This window comes from Neofelis nebulosa, chromosome 15, assembly GCF_028018385.1.
Source record: "Neofelis nebulosa isolate mNeoNeb1 chromosome 15, mNeoNeb1.pri, whole genome shotgun sequence".
Classification (NCBI taxonomy): Eukaryota; Metazoa; Chordata; class Mammalia; order Carnivora; family Felidae; genus Neofelis; species Neofelis nebulosa.
Genome location: NC_080796.1, coordinates 9,883,392 through 9,898,857, shown reverse-complemented (window position 1 = coordinate 9,898,857; position 15,466 = coordinate 9,883,392). Strand labels below are relative to the sequence as shown.

Sequence of the window (15,466 nt, the reverse complement as noted above, 5' to 3'; positions counted from 1 at the left end):
GGGGTGCCTGGCTGGTTCAGTCGATTAGGTGTCCGACTCTTGATTCCAGCTCAGGTCACGATCTCACGGTCTGTGAGTTCAAGCCCCATATCAGGCTCTACGCTGATGGTGTGGAGTCTGCTTGGGATTCTCTCTCTACTCCCGCTCCCTTGCTCTCTCTCTCCTTCCTTCTCTCCCCCTCCCCCGCATGCACGTGCTCTCTCTCTCTCAAAATAAATAAACTTAAAAACAAAAATACAGCGTAGAGATAAATTATTTAATGGTTGCTTACAAAACATTAGCTAGGCGAAGAGAAATGACAGCGTGCAATGAAAAGAACTAGGTTTGATTACAGCAAGTTAATACAGATGAGCCTGACTTTAAGACTATTTCACGAAAAATATAATTTCATCACATGAATCCAACAGTAACTGATTACTTCTGAGAATCCTCTGAGGATTTACTATAATCAATAATTAGCACAGAAACTGTTTAGCAGAAATAATTCCTTCACTTAACTTCTCCTCTAAAGGACTAGCAAACTGTTGTATCCCATTAGATTACTGAATTCCATCAGATCTATTTCAATTATTACATAGATTTTTTTTCCTAGATTATTTTTGGTAGCAGGCACAAAATAACTACATGATAGAATATGGAATGTGATTTTTAACAAAAATTTTTTTAATGTTTGAGAGAGCGAGAGCAAGACCAAGAGAGAGAGCGAGCATGAGTGGAGGGACAGAGAGAAAGAGACAGAATCCGAAGCAGGCTCCAGGCTCTGAGCTGTCAGCACAGAGCCCAACGCAGGGCTTGAGCTAATGAGCCATGAGATTGTGACCTGAGCCGAAGTCAGACACTTAACCAACTGAGCCACCCGGGTGCCCCAAAATGTGATTTTTTTAATGGATAAAAACAAAGTAACAAAAACAAGTTTAAGGGAAGAAAGGGGGGGGGGGGGGCGCCACCTGAGTGGCTCAGTTGAGCGTTGGAATCTTGATTTTGGCTCAGATCATGGTCTCAGGTTTGTCCCAAGGGGGGCTCCACGTGGAGCCTGCTTAAGATTCTCTCTCTTCCCTCCTTCTGCCACCCCCACCCACCCCACTCACCCACTTTGTGTGTGCATGCTCTCTCTCTCCCAGAATAAACATTGAAAGAAAAGAAAAAAGAAAAGGAAAAGAGAGAAAGAAAGAAAGAAAGGAAGGAAGAAAGAAAACAAGAATCACAGTATCCTACAGATTAAATGTCAGGAACTTAATTAGCTTATCCACCTTCTTTTCAACTGCTTTTAATAACTATTTTTGGACTGGCATTTATTGAACTATTTTATTCACTTTGAAACTTAAGAATCCCCTGGCTTTACTCTCAATGTGGAATATCCAGAAACAACTGACAAAAACAAAGGCAGGGAGCCTGTGGGACTCGGCAGGATGATGGGCTAGGTGCCAGCACACAGCTGACCACTGTGACAGCGGGACGGAAGCAGGTGCCCGTTCCCTGCCACCGCAGGTCTACTGTTGTGGTTTCCCAACTCAATTAACAGAGATGTGGGGGGAAAAGGAATTTAAGGCAGATATGCCACTAACAAGGAGTAACAATTTACAGTTTCACCAAAGGAGAGAATGTAAATAAATAAAAACAAACCTAAGAACTAAAAGCATCTGATATAAGGAAAAAGAGCAAACAGTAGCAGAGAAGGAGTGGAGGGGGCGGGGGCGGGGGGAGCAAACCCAACAACGTGAAACCTTCTTCCAGAGGTTTTAACTTACAGGTTTCAACTTTTAATAACCACAGAGACTTGCGTTACTCTTGGAACAACAATGTAATTGTTAACCTCAATTAAGCGCACAAGGTAAATTTAGTAAAAGTCTGTTTGAGATGTAAAAATATAATAATTTGGAAAGGTAACTCCCCCCAAAAGATTTAAAGCTGTCAATTACCCAGAGATACCAGTTATAAACAGCTTCCTTCTCCCTTCTACTTGGAAGGTGAAAGCTTCCCAGCTTCCCCGCAAATGCGAGGTACCTAACACTCACCTTCACTACAAAGGGAGTTTCAAGTATGCGGAATTCTGAAGCCCTGGGAGAGCTGTGACTCGATCCTTTCTGTTGTGACCTTACTGGCAATGAACTGGATGCTCGGTATAAAGGAGACCTTGGGGGGGTTTGCTGAATAAATCCCAAATGTTGAGACGGCTGGGGCACGGGACGAACGACCGAATCCGGTGGTCTGTAATCACAGCACACACACAGTACACAGAAAGATCCGGATAACTAACTTGCAGACAGATCCATTTGCTAGAATTCATTTTTATGAACACGTAAAAATTCCTTTTCTCTACATATGACCTACATAATGAACACTGGTTTGCTTGACCTTTTTGGTTTTTATTGCAATGCAAGAATGATCACCAACACACACAAAAACCTTATTTTTTCAAATTAATGAGGGCAGTGACAAAATGGAATCTCAAGATTCTGCTGAATCATTTTCTGTGATGTCCTGGACATAGTTTATACAAATGATAAAGCTAATCTCACCAAGAATTTGTATTAAGCACGCATAGTCCCGACAGCTTAAAAACTTAATTTACAGATAAAGACTTTAAATTCAAAAGTGAAAATTCAGGTTACAAATTCTGATAGACCATTTATTTGCATCAGCCACTCCTTCCCCAATTTCCTCGTCAACAGTCTATTTGATGGTTATATTTTGTAGCAATAAAAAGAAAACATTTTTAATTCCCCCAAATGACTCTGTGGTTCAGCTGAGAAGAACCGGAAAGGCAGTGCCTGTCTGGTGCCCAGGAATTACCCACCCCCGTCCTTGCCCTTCTGTCATCTACATTCAAGTGAGACTTTCATGACTGTGATGGTAGATGAACATAGTTCACAGATGGGGCTTTAAGACCCAACCTGTTACCCAGTGGGAAACATTCGTTGGATTCAGAAGTATTAGCTTAATAAATAATGCTTACTAATAAGCACAGCCTTGAGATTTCCACCAAATCAAAAATGCCCAGTCAGGCCACTAGACATTTTCTTGCCTCTCCTAATTCTTCTTTTCCTTCTCTGCCTCATTTGTATTCAAAATCTTTATTTGTAAACTGTTTGCTCACTTTTATGCTGAACTATCCCACATAGATCTTTTGCTATGTGCCTTTGCACTGTGTCAATATTTATGTTCGAGGTGCCTGTTTATGAATGATTCTCAAAAACACAGCCTGTGCAACAAAGTTACCTACTGAGTAAATACAAAATTCTTATACTAATAAGTGTAAGACCAAATATATTGAAATTCTACTAAAACAGTTATCAAAAAAAAAGCATTTTTTGATTACGATATTTTCTTTAAAAATGTAGTTCTTAGATTTCCACAATTTTTTTACCATGATACAAATAAGTAATGCATTTCAGGTCACACACACACAAAACATAAATTACATAGACTAGCACTTAGCCTCGCTATATGCAGTGCCCACTGATATGGCCTCTTCTGTTTCGTTGAAAGAAATGCTAGTCACAATCCGTTAAATTTACTCACTACCCACTAATGCAAACCAGTTTGAAACACAGAATTAGGGAATGGAATGGTTTCTATAAAAATAAGTATTCACACCTCAATTGACTTTCTTCCTTCTGAGTTAATCATAGCTTTGAAGGAGTCTCAATACTTCTTTTTCTTTAGGTCGTTAGGCCATTAGTCATGAGTCTGAAAACCTTTATTACTGCTCCCTTCTTGAACCCCAGATCTATTAAAGTACAAAGGGGCTGAGAAAAAGTTGACTTGTGGGGGAAAAAGTGGAACTACTGATAGGAAAACAGAATGACAATAATAATGACTTTTATTTGAGATAACCTTCCCGGTAATTAAAAGACCACCACCTCCACCTAATTAAATCTAACCCCCCAAAACAGAAAACCCTGGTCAAGCTTTGAAAATATGCCCACTTTATTATAAATAGCTTAGGCCCCGTTTGTAAATTACTAACTTCTTCTGAGTACCTTAAATTCAGATCATTTTATTCTCCTAAAATAATGTAATTCTGTTCCTGATAAAATGTAAACGATCAGAAATTTACAACAATCATGAGCATGGTGTATTAAAGACAAAGAACCAAACATTAAGAGACACCTGTTTGTTCTCCACTCTTGAGGATATGAATACTTTTTCCAACAATCCAACATTTTCAATGAAATACAATCGCAATTTCATCTTGGATGCAAAACTTCAACTTAACTATTTACTCTCCTAATACCACAGGTGAAGATGTACAAATATGATTGCATCTGAAGCCACGTAAGGCATTTTAGTGGGCTCTGCTATACAGGAGAAAGTTTCAATGAGCCAACCGAATTAGTCACAAATTATAATAACGACTTTGAGTCACAGATCAGTCAATCAGGAACTTATATTAAAGAAAGTAAGTTAACAGTTTACTTAGCTCATGATTGTAATAAAACAAAGTTTGCTTCTTTAAGCAGTCTGATGTCATTCAGCACAATTTCTAAGTAGGCTAGCATAGCAGCTGGTGTAAAGTTTCCTAAAATTACTACACAACTTACCAAGTTAGAAAAAAATTAGAAGCATGCACAAAAACTCATTCAAGAATTTAAAATCATGTAAAGTTTTAAAGTTAATTAAAAATTACAGTGCAATTATTGTCTAACATTGTGACTTAAAAATGATTCAGTTAAGTCTTACCTAGAAACTTTTTGTGACGCTTTTAAAATTGGTGTTCCAACAAATGCCTCAGGCATTTTTGCATGTGGGAGAGAAGGAGATGGTCCTTCTGTTTTAGGACTACAAAGAAAATAAAAATTTAACTTTGGATTATGTATTACAAAGAGGATTACATTAAAAATATGCTTTAAGAAGGTAAGATTAGGGGCTCCTGGGTGGCTCAGTCGGTTGAGCATTCGACTCTTGATTTTGGCTCAGATCATGACCTCACGGTTCATGGGACAGAGCTCCGCGTCGGGCTCTGTGCTGACAGCGCGGAGCCTGCCTGGGATTCTCTCTCTCCCTCTCTCTCTGCCCCTCCCACGCTTGCACACATTCTCTCTCTTCCCATGCTTGCACGCATTCTCTCTGTCTCAAAATAAATAAACTCAAAAAAAAAAAAAAACAAGAAGGGATTAGATAGAAAAGGAGGGCTTTTGCTTTTTACTCCGTGCGTTTCCGTTCAGTTACAAATAATAATAAATATAAATGCCTTTCAATTTAAAGACAAAAAGAATTCTTCTTACAATAAAAATAGTCAACATACAAGTTTCTCTTTTTTTTTTTAATTTTTTTTTTTTTTAACGTTTATTTATTTTTGAGACAGAGAGAGATAGAGCATGAACGGGGGAGGGTCAGAGAGAGAGGGAGACACAGAATCTGAAACAGGCTCCAGGCTCTGAGCTGTCAGCACAGAGCCCGACGCAGGGCTCGAACCCACGAACTGTGAGATCGTGACCTGAGCTGAAGTCGGACGCTTAGCCGACTGAGCCACCCAGGCACCCCAAGTTTCTCCTTTTTAAACACACTAATAAACGCTAAGGCTGGACTGCTGATGACAGCTTCTGACATCCAGGGAGGATTAACAAGAAGCCAGGCTGTCACGGGGCGTGAGGAGAGAGTACCTGCTGCAGGCTGATGTGCCGTCTTTAGGGTCGCTGTTTGCCCAAACCTCTCCAATTTTAGACAACACGCTACTGATGAAAGTAGATCTTGTTAACACAGTCCCTGTTCCGGTCTGCTTTGTGACAGTCGATAATGGTTTGGGTCTAGAAACTGTGAAACAAAGAACGCAAGGTCAGTTTCATCTCTGATGCCAGGATTTTACTTGACTAATAATGAAAGAGTGACTGGAAAACAGGGGTCATGAGAGAAGAGTAGTTCAGGGTTATACTTAGTTTAACAACATCTAGGCAGCGAGATTCAACAACTTGGGCTTTTAGGAGGCAGTAAAAATATTATCTGACATGTTCTCTTAAAGTTGGATAGGGGTGTCCAAATGAAATAAAACGAGTTCTTTTACTCTGTACTACACTGCTAAATAAACTATACAAACTTCCAAGAAAACTTTTATGTTGGGGCATGGGGAGCAGGGGGGGCAGCTCGAGTGGCCAGTAAAAAAAACAAAACAAAACAAAAAACAAAAAAAAAAACTACTGTAACGAATCAAAGCAAAAGTGAGCTAAACAGAAGCTAACAATGGTTCAGAAGGTAATCATTTGATATCCTTTCTCACCTGATACTTTCTGATAGTTTTCAATGAAATCTTACCTTCTTGAAGAACTGGTGATGTGGACAGATGGTAAGGCTTGGCTTGCTCAAAGGCTAATTTTCGCTGGATTTTAGGAAGGACTTTCCCATATTGGTCTATTATAGCATTCCGAACCTCTGATCTCTCCCGCAAAAGAGGATCCCGATCATTCTATTGAATATGCCATAATTGGTAAAAATTTAAAATTCAAAAACATTAAGTGTTACGTTTACGTATTTAGCATTTAAAATAAATTCTGCATACCTAAGAGTATCTTCCTCCTCCCTTCATATCCGTTCTTCCCAACCCAGGACCTCTGACACACACCTAACTGCATGAGCAGTCCCTGTCCACTGGCCTCGACCCTTCCCAACTACTAAAACAATGGTTATCATTCACCAAGGGTCTACGTGGGTCAGGCACCATGTCCCTTCAGACACACCTCTGCGCATCCCCACGAAGAGACCTTGACATTTTACAGGTAAGGAACCAAGGCTCAGAGAATGTGTTTCAAGCACAGAGCACAAAGAAGAATCAATCGGACCCCAAGGCCCATGCTCTTTGCACGGTTTTAACTCCTACTGCCCCTCCACCCCTGCCTCCTATTCTCTGAGTGGGGTGGTTAGTCTCGCAAGAAGTGTGGGTAGTTAGTCAAAGAGAAATGACGTACTTATTAGAGAATCAGGTAAGTACTAATTCCCCGCTCCCAATCTGCTACAGAAGTAACAAGAGGAATTCTCCAAGCTCAAGGTTATATAAAAACCCCAGTGGTTACCAAAGTATAAACTCTGTTGTTTTTTAACACTTATTCATTTTTGAGAGACAGAGAGGGACAGAGTGTGAGCAGGGGAGGAGCAGACTGAGTGGGAGACACAGAATCCAAAGCAGGCTCCAGGCTGTCAGCACAGAGTCCCACGCGGGGCTCGAACTCACGAACCGCGAGACCGTGACCTGAGCCCAAGTCGGACGCTTCACTGACTGAGCCACGCAGGCGCCCCCAAAGTACAAACTCTTATACAACAAAGTCACCAGTTTTCCTTCTTCTCTTGTCCCCCATAATGAAACAAGTTGAACCATACCGTGAGATTGGCCTTCAGAGTTTGGTTCAGCCTCAGGGCAGAGGCGTAATTGGCACGCTGCAGGTAGTGAACTAGAAGGAACTCCTGATTTCGAACACTGGTGCTAGACTGCAAAAATCTCACCAAGCACTCCTAGGAAGAACCAAACACAGTCGTGAGCCGCCAGCATATCCAGAACTTCTGCCGAGCTACTGCTGGGGGTCATCACCTGCTCTGTGTCGGTGAAAGGCAGCTGCAGCAAATCCTCCATCAGGCCTGCGTCCTGGCAGACCTCGTACGCGTGCCTGAGGAGCTCCTCCACGTTAAGGCCGGCGGAGTGCTGCCGCAGGAAAGTCCAGGCCTCCACCACGTACCTGAAACCGGCGTTCAGCACGATTCCGTGTTAGAAAAGCTGTCTGAGGTATTCAAAATAAGCGCTCCACCCACAGAACCTCATCACGCTCTGTGTATATAATTTACAAGTACTTTAAGCTTTTATGAAATACTCATCATGGTGGGCACCTGGGTGGCCGAGTCGGTAAAGAGTCAGATTCTTGGTTTCGGCTCCGGTCATGATCTCCCTGTTCGTGAGCTTGAGTCCTGCAATGGGCACTGCACTGACAGCAGAGAGCCTGCTTGGGATTCTCTCCCCCCTCTCTGCCTCTCCCCTGCTCACTCTCCTGGTCTCTCATAAAAAAAAGAAGGGAATGCAAGCTGGTGCAACCACTCTGGAAAACAGTATGGAGGTTCCTCAAAAAAACTAAAAATAGAACTACCCTACGACCCAGCAATGGCACTGCTAGGCATTTCTCCACGGGATACAGGTGTGCTGTTTCGAAGGGACACGTGCACCCCTATGTTTATATAGCAGCACTACCGACAATAGCCAAAGGATGGGAAGAGCCCAAATGTCCATTGATGGATGAGGATAAAGAAGAGGTGGGATATACACACAATGGAGTTTTACTCGGCAATCAAAATGAGTGAAATCTTGCCATTTGCAACTACGTAGATGGAACTGGAGGGTATTATGCTAAGTGAAATTAGTCAGTCAGAGAAAAACAAAAATCATAAGACTTCACTCATATGAGGACCTTAAGAGACAAAACAGATGAGCGTAAGGGAAGGGAAACAAAAAATATATATAAACACAGGAAGGGGGACAAAACAGAAGAGACTCATAAATATGGAGAACAAACTGGGTTACGGGAGGGGTAGTGGGAGGGGGGATGGGCTAAATGGGTCAGGGGCACTAAGGAATCTACTCCTGAAATCACTGCTTCACGATATGCTAACTAATTTGGATGTAAATTTAAAAAAATAAAAAATAAAACAAGTTAATAAAAAAAAAAATTGATCATTACATAATGAAGTTTGCTAATATCAACGAGAAGGGTTCACGTGATGCTGTTCTGGACCATTACTTACGTGTAAAATAAAAAAGCTAAGTAAGTACACAGGAGTCAGAAGACATAAGCTAATGTGGTCTGGACAGAAGAAGAGTAGTGTGGTGTGGCAGAAAAAAGCTGGCTCCCGTGGAACAGACACCCAGCATGAGAGCAGTGGGACCATGGAACAGTGTTTATGGGCCGGTGATGGGCTTGCTTCACTCAGTAAAAAAATACTGTGACTGATCGATAAAGATCTGATTAGAGAACATGGGTTCAACTAGGCAGTTTTGGACATCATGTGGGGGCCATGAGGCTGTCCTTCCAAGGGCAGTAAGACCATTGGATAAGCAGTGTTTCCCATGATATACTGTTAAGTGAAAAAAAAAAAAAAAAAAAAAAAAAAAAAAAAAGCAAGCTTACAACAGTATGAACATTAATTATTTAAAAAAATTAACCAATGAACAAAGCCTATAAACGTTTACAGACTTATTTCGTACTTACTAACATAACAAAACGTCTTGAAAGATCCGCACTAAATCTGACAGTAATTAATCCAGCACTTGGAATTTTTGGAGGGGCTGGTGGCTTTCAGGACTGGAGTGGGGGGAGGCGGGCAGAATAAAAACATGGCAAGGACACAGGAATATGACTATCAAGCAAATAATTTTCTTAAAACTTCATCCCCCTTAAAACTAAAGGACACAGGGTAAGGTGACGTGGGGTAAAGCAGCCTAACCCTCACGGAGGGCAACGTGCCACTTCTCCCAAAATTGTAACTGCAAATGTCCTTTCACCAAGCAAGCCTACTTGCAGGATTTTACACCTTACAAGCTGCATCTGTGCTTGTGCAAAACGTGCAGTTACTCGTAGCAATGTTTAAAATGGCAAAACACGTAAGTGTTCAGTAAGGGGAGGAAATTAAATAAATACTGGTCCATCACACCGAATTACTATGCAACAAAAATAAGGAAGCTCTTTTTGTACTATTCTGAAATAAGTTCCAAATGACCTAGGTGATAAAAGTATGTTGCAGAAAGACGAATAGTAGGCCACTTGTATTTTTAAAGGGGGTGGGGGGGTGTTCAATGGGTCCACACTGCCCAACAGAAACCTGGAGCGGCCCCCTTCACTGCTGCAGTGACAGGACTGCTACAAGGTTCCGGGGGAAGGGAAAGCTCCTGAAACAGCCTGTCACAGTGAAGGCCAAACTCTTCAGTAAAATTGCGGAGGAGAGTGAGGGCACGTGGGGAGCCTGTGTCCCGGCAGCTCGAAGCCATGTGGAGGGAGGGTCATGAGAATATGGGGCTTTTTGTTTTTCAACAGTAAGATATTTACATGCTTTGACAAGGTTCAAAAGGATACACAGTGGACTCCCAGCCTCCTAAGCTGCTTCTTGGTGCCCAATCATCACTAACAATTTCTCATGTATCCTTCCTAAGAAGTTCTGGACACACACAAGCAAACACGTATCTGTTTCTTCCCACCCCTACTTAAGCCCTCCCCCCCTTTTGAAAAGCACTTGTCAGCATATAATGAACCCATTTATTGAATAAACATTTATCACCATTAGCTTTTAAAAATTTTTTTCTTTTTTAAAAAAATTTTTTTAAAGTTTACTTTTGAGAGAGAGAGCACAAGCAGGGAAGGGGCAGAGAGAGAGAGAGTGAGACACAGATTCCGAAGCAGGCTCCAGGCTCTGAGCTGTCAGCACGGAGCCCATCGTGGGGTTCGAACCCACAAAATCGTGGGATCACGACCTGAGCCAAAGCCTGACGCTTAACTGACTGAGCCCCCAGGCAACCCTTTCTTTTTGTTCTAATGTTCACTCCACATTTATTCAGCCAGCCAAAAGCTTCTGGCTAACCCAAGTTATTTCATTTCAACAAGTACTTCCTAATTCATTACTTTTGAGGACACTGGCAGTTTCTACCTGTCTAACCAACCCACGATTACGCTACAGAACTTGTCTTCTATCTGAGATGCAGAGATTCAACCCTCTCCTCTCAGAGATGCATTGTTTAACCCAAGAGAACAAAGAAAACATTAACTTTCAGAGTGCTGGCACTGAAGTGGTGTTTGGTTCATTAAGGACAATTTGTGGTGAGTGAAGTGACCATTTTCTAAAAACATAAAAGCGGCCAATCGATAGAACTGGAAAATAAAAAAAAGAGTTGTGTAAAACAGTTACAACCAAGTAAGAAACATGAGCTCCCAGCAACTTGCCCAACTAATTTGGTTAACAAGGAAACCCAATAATGAGATCGTTGTATTTCCAATCATGCCATTTAACTTGTTGTTACAAATGTGACAGATCAAATAACTGCAGCAATATATACATATATTGCTGTAATATAAACGGCAAATACCACACTGATTAGAGAACGTTAAAATAAGGCAAAGGGAAGAGGCAATGCAAAGATATCACGTGCTCAAATCTGGTTCAAGTACGTAAGATTACCCAACCTGATTTTACAACTCAGGATGACTTCATCCTTCCTCTCTATTTTTGGCCCCTCTTCAGCTACTCAAACCCCAACCGTCCATGTGGCCGACTGCCAATACAGCCAATTAGCAACAGATATAATTTTTTTTAATCAAGTATTTTTTCAAGTGTGAGAGAGCGCATGCATGTGAGTGGGGGAGGGGCAGAGAGCGAGGGAGAGAGAGACTCCCCAGCAGGCTCCGCACTGACAGTGGCGAGCTCGACATGGAGCACCGTGAGATCACGACCTGACTGAGCCACCCAGGCGCCCCCCGGCAACAGATGCAACTTTAAACCTCAGCTTCGTTTCCCGTTACTCCTTATTCATCCTTTCCTATGACAAAAGTTTTTTTCACGTTTCTTCCTAACGCCAAGAGATGAAGAACCCTGAGAATGAATATGACGTGATGCGACCAAAGCGAGATTATATACTGCTGATTTACTGACGTATAATCCAGAGTCTGACTGCAGTTTCAAAACGCAGACTCACCTGTTAGAAAGCAGAACAGTGAGGTGAAGGATGACGTCATCACCGCTGGACACCGTTGGCTTCATGGTCTGAATGTACCTGAGGGCTTGTCTGTGCTCACCCTGGCTCATGAAGGCTTGAATAATCTTTGAATGCTGCCACGACACAGGTTTTGCAGTACTTGGGTGAAACAGAAGATCCAAGCCGCTCTGCAAAGAGGACATGACAGTTGGTAAATACAAACGTGACGCGCTGCATTTAGACAAGGTAGCCGACCTTTACAAAGACAGGCAACGCTACAGCCACAAAAAGCAGTTTAAATGCAACCTGTAAAGGTCTACTTGAACACATGGTGTGTTTTAAGTAAAAGCTTCATTCTTTTGAGGCCTCATTTAAGCTATTATAAAAAGCTTCCCACCGCCACCGTCACGCATCAATGCCGAAGTCTGCCTCCTACAGCAACACACCTAGCGTATCTCTGACGGAACAAGCGCCGTATTTGCGCTACTAGCAATCGCTTATTATTTCTTTCCTTCTTTGGATAGTACGGAACCTGGGGTTCGAAACTGTTTTATCTTTGTATCCTCACTGGACAAATAGTGCTTGGTAAAGGCACTGATTGAACGGAGTCCTTAAATTACCTCTAAAAGCAGACTGTATCGTATCTGTAACATCACATTTAATCCAGCTATGTATTTCTTTCTCAAATCCTAATAGTTTACGAACGTTGACATTCTAAGTGAACAGACTTACCCCATAGTCATTATGATCTATCAGCCAAAACCCTTGGATAAGTTTGACCTGGCCCCAAGAAATGGCAAAGGCGGTCGGAAATGATTCGATGCAAGCATCTGTTTTGTTGGGGAAGGAATACATGATATCGAGTAACAAATAAATGGTCTTTAAAAAAGAGAATTAAGGGCAATAAACAAGAAGAAAACTCCCACACGTCTAATTGCGTTAGGCAGCAACAGCAAACAGGCTCGAAGGGGCTGCATCTGGCATTCGGAAAGCCTGGGCGGATAACCAACCGTGGTAGTTTTATGAAACGTGGGTCTAGCCAGTCCTACAACCGACCTCACTCGTTCTCAACAGCAAGTACCACCACGAAGGAGATGAACTAAAGCACACTTGCTTTAAGGAAGCCAGTGGTTTACGGGCAAACTGAAGAAGCAGAGCCACAGACAAAATTCCAGTTAGGCAGCAAAACCCAGCAGCTTAAGCAAGCGCATCATCTGTTATAAATCACAAATGGAACTACACGTTTTTAGATAAAGAAACTGACGTTAGCACAAAAATATTACTGCAAAGACCACCGGGCTCCAAGCCAGCCAATACCTAAGGTAATATTAAGCTAACTTCTCATGTATTCGTACTGAACACAGAAGTTGACCTCACTAAGAAAGAGCATCTGGCCGGCCATGTTTTGGAGCCGTTGTTCTAACTCTGGGAACGTCTGGGACACATGGTCCAGTCGAGGAGAGCTGTGGACGCTATCCCTAGAAAACTGAACACCAGACACAGTTCTGCATGGTTTCAGGTCCGCAACGGACCCTCTGAACCCAACCAACGGACCCTGGGTTAGGAAACCTTCCTTTAGAGAAGTTTCAGATGTGAACCGGAGACTGGTTTTAGATGTGCGAGGTTCCCACCACTCTCAAATCTGAGGATTTGGGTAACGCGTGAATTACTTGACAGTGCTTAAAGGATACGACAGCGTGTTTGCTCGCTTCGGTAACGTCGTCTAGGAGGTATATGTCCAGCAGTGCCTACAAAAGGATAAAACATCCGGTGTGCTTTATATATTCGTTCACTCAGGTTCCTTGGTTTCCCGAGCCTGTGCCAGGTGTGCAATATAGGGCTAAGCACGACCACCCTCCCCCCCACAACTCTGTTGTCGGGCACTTACGTGTAGACTGGTGGGGGGGTATTTTCCTGTGCCTCCTTCATCCCGTTTCCACAGCTTCTCCACGCCATCTCCTAACTGAGAAACCATTCCGTCAATCATCAAGTAATCAGGATTCCACTTCCCTCTGCAAGAAGGGCAACATTCACGATTATTTAGTATTAACTTATTTAGTATTATCTAAATAATTTAGTTTTATCTAAATAATTACTTAGTATTATCAGAACAATAAGCATCACGATCCCAACAATCCAGAGAGTCGACAACAGGGCCCCGTTTAGCACCAGGTGAGCTCTAGTCATCAAGAACCAGCTAGACCCCGAAGACGCCTCTGGCTGGGGCACCAGCAAGCCAGTGTGTGAAGGTCAGGTCCCGAAGAGAACCGGGTCCCGCCCGCCAGGTGCCTGAAGCGATTCTGGGTTTTACAGCCCGAGAGAGCACGGCAGCCCATTGGTGAAAATGTGCTGCAGTTCAGGGTCAAAAAGCCAGGCCCTCAGTTTCATCACCCAGGGGATTCTGGCCCCAGCAATCTCTTCACCACTGCCTCGCTGTGCGCCTACGAGGCGAAAGGCAGACACAGTGCCTGCCTCCTCCTCAAACAACACTGCTCCTGGGGGCGGGCAGCTGCTCAGTCTGCAGCCATACTGACTGCGTAACTTTGTGACAAACAGGACCAGAAAGCTTAGCAAACCCGCTCAGGGACACACACTCTTAGCAATAACAGATCCAGAATTTTCAGATATGCCTAGTGAGTCTCCCAAGTCCGCGCTCGTCTCCAAGATTAGTTCTTAAGCACCGGACTCCACACTTGCCACGCACCGAAGGCACTGATCTCTGGGCGACCGTGACCTTGCGCCTGTGCCTGCGTGAGCCAGCGCGGTCAGTGCTGCGGGCTATGCTACCACGGAGCCGCTCTGGCCCAAGGGAGAAGGCGCTCTAAGTCCAGAGGCAGAACCGAGGCTCACTCGCTGCTCTTGCTTCTAGTACTTCTACTCCTTTATTTCAAAGGAACCAATGAGGCGAACAGTCACGTGTTTTCAAAAGAAATGAGGAAATAAGAAAAACAGAAAAAAGTGGGTGAAGTGTCGAACCACAGCTGTTAGTGGAAATAACGTAACATGCCTAACTGGTGGTATGTTTTATGTTTTGAGGACTCGGAGCTTCTAGTCTTTTCCTGAATACGAATTCTCAGGAAAAATACACGCTTACACTACAGAATCTCCTCTGATAAACCAATTGTGGGAACTACTTTAGATTAGGAAATACTGAGTTATAGAGTAAAGGTGGTAACCCTTAGGTCAAGGCAGACAAGCAAACGTTACAACTAAAATAACAAGACTGGCAACAAATCCTGTCACCATACTTAAGAATTCCACGATTTCAGCTTTTGTAGCGTGACGAATTCTCTTCTGAGGTAGGGAGACTTCTTACGAAAGTGATTCTTAAAATGTTCTGGAAGGTTCCGGATATACTGTACCTGGACAGACGCTCACACTTCTGTCGACGGCTGGTGTAGTAGTTCTGGATGACGGGGTAGTTGTAGCATAAGCGGGGCAGGTGCACGGCATCATCTAAATATTGGTTAAGGGTGGGGGGGGGGGGGGGGAAGGCCAGTAAGATTTCCAAAACTTCCCAACGATACTTAAGGTTACACACATTAATGTTTTACTAAAATCATATGATGTTGTTTAATCTGCAGGTTTCCTCAATTTAAGTAATAAATTTACTTAAATGAAGTAAATAAATTAGCAGATACACAAATGAGAAAACAGTCTCTCGTGACAGTCTGTAAAAACAAGGGTGCTGGCTTAAAACTCTGGAAAAGCTATTCCAGAAAATGATTCTACTCCCTTAATCACAAATGATCATCTGAAAGCCAGCAACGGCGACTATTTAAGTAAAAATCAAAGAGCATAAAGAAAGTAAGA

General features: G+C 42.8%; 1 protein-coding gene across 4 annotated transcripts in view; it reads right to left on the bottom strand.

The window, feature by feature from the left end:
- Nucleotides 1-15,466, bottom strand: part of AHCTF1 (AT-hook containing transcription factor 1) — a 79,934-nt gene that overhangs the window by 19,623 nt on the left and 44,845 nt on the right. For all 4 annotated transcript variants that reach the window (XM_058700942.1, XM_058700945.1, XM_058700944.1 and 1 more), the window contains 11 exons: nt 15,016-15,109; nt 13,542-13,665; nt 13,345-13,401; nt 12,386-12,532; nt 11,654-11,841; nt 7,520-7,664; nt 7,312-7,443; nt 6,253-6,403; nt 5,607-5,757; nt 4,684-4,782; nt 2,016-2,208 (listed from right to left, as the gene is read on the bottom strand). In XM_058700942.1, coding sequence (XP_058556925.1) covers nt 2,016-2,208; nt 4,684-4,782; nt 5,607-5,757; nt 6,253-6,403; nt 7,312-7,443; nt 7,520-7,664; nt 11,654-11,841; nt 12,386-12,532; nt 13,345-13,401; nt 13,542-13,665; nt 15,016-15,109 — 1,481 coding nt within the window. The remainder of the gene's footprint in view (nt 1-2,015; nt 2,209-4,683; nt 4,783-5,606; nt 5,758-6,252; nt 6,404-7,311; nt 7,444-7,519; nt 7,665-11,653; nt 11,842-12,385; nt 12,533-13,344; nt 13,402-13,541; nt 13,666-15,015; nt 15,110-15,466) is intronic.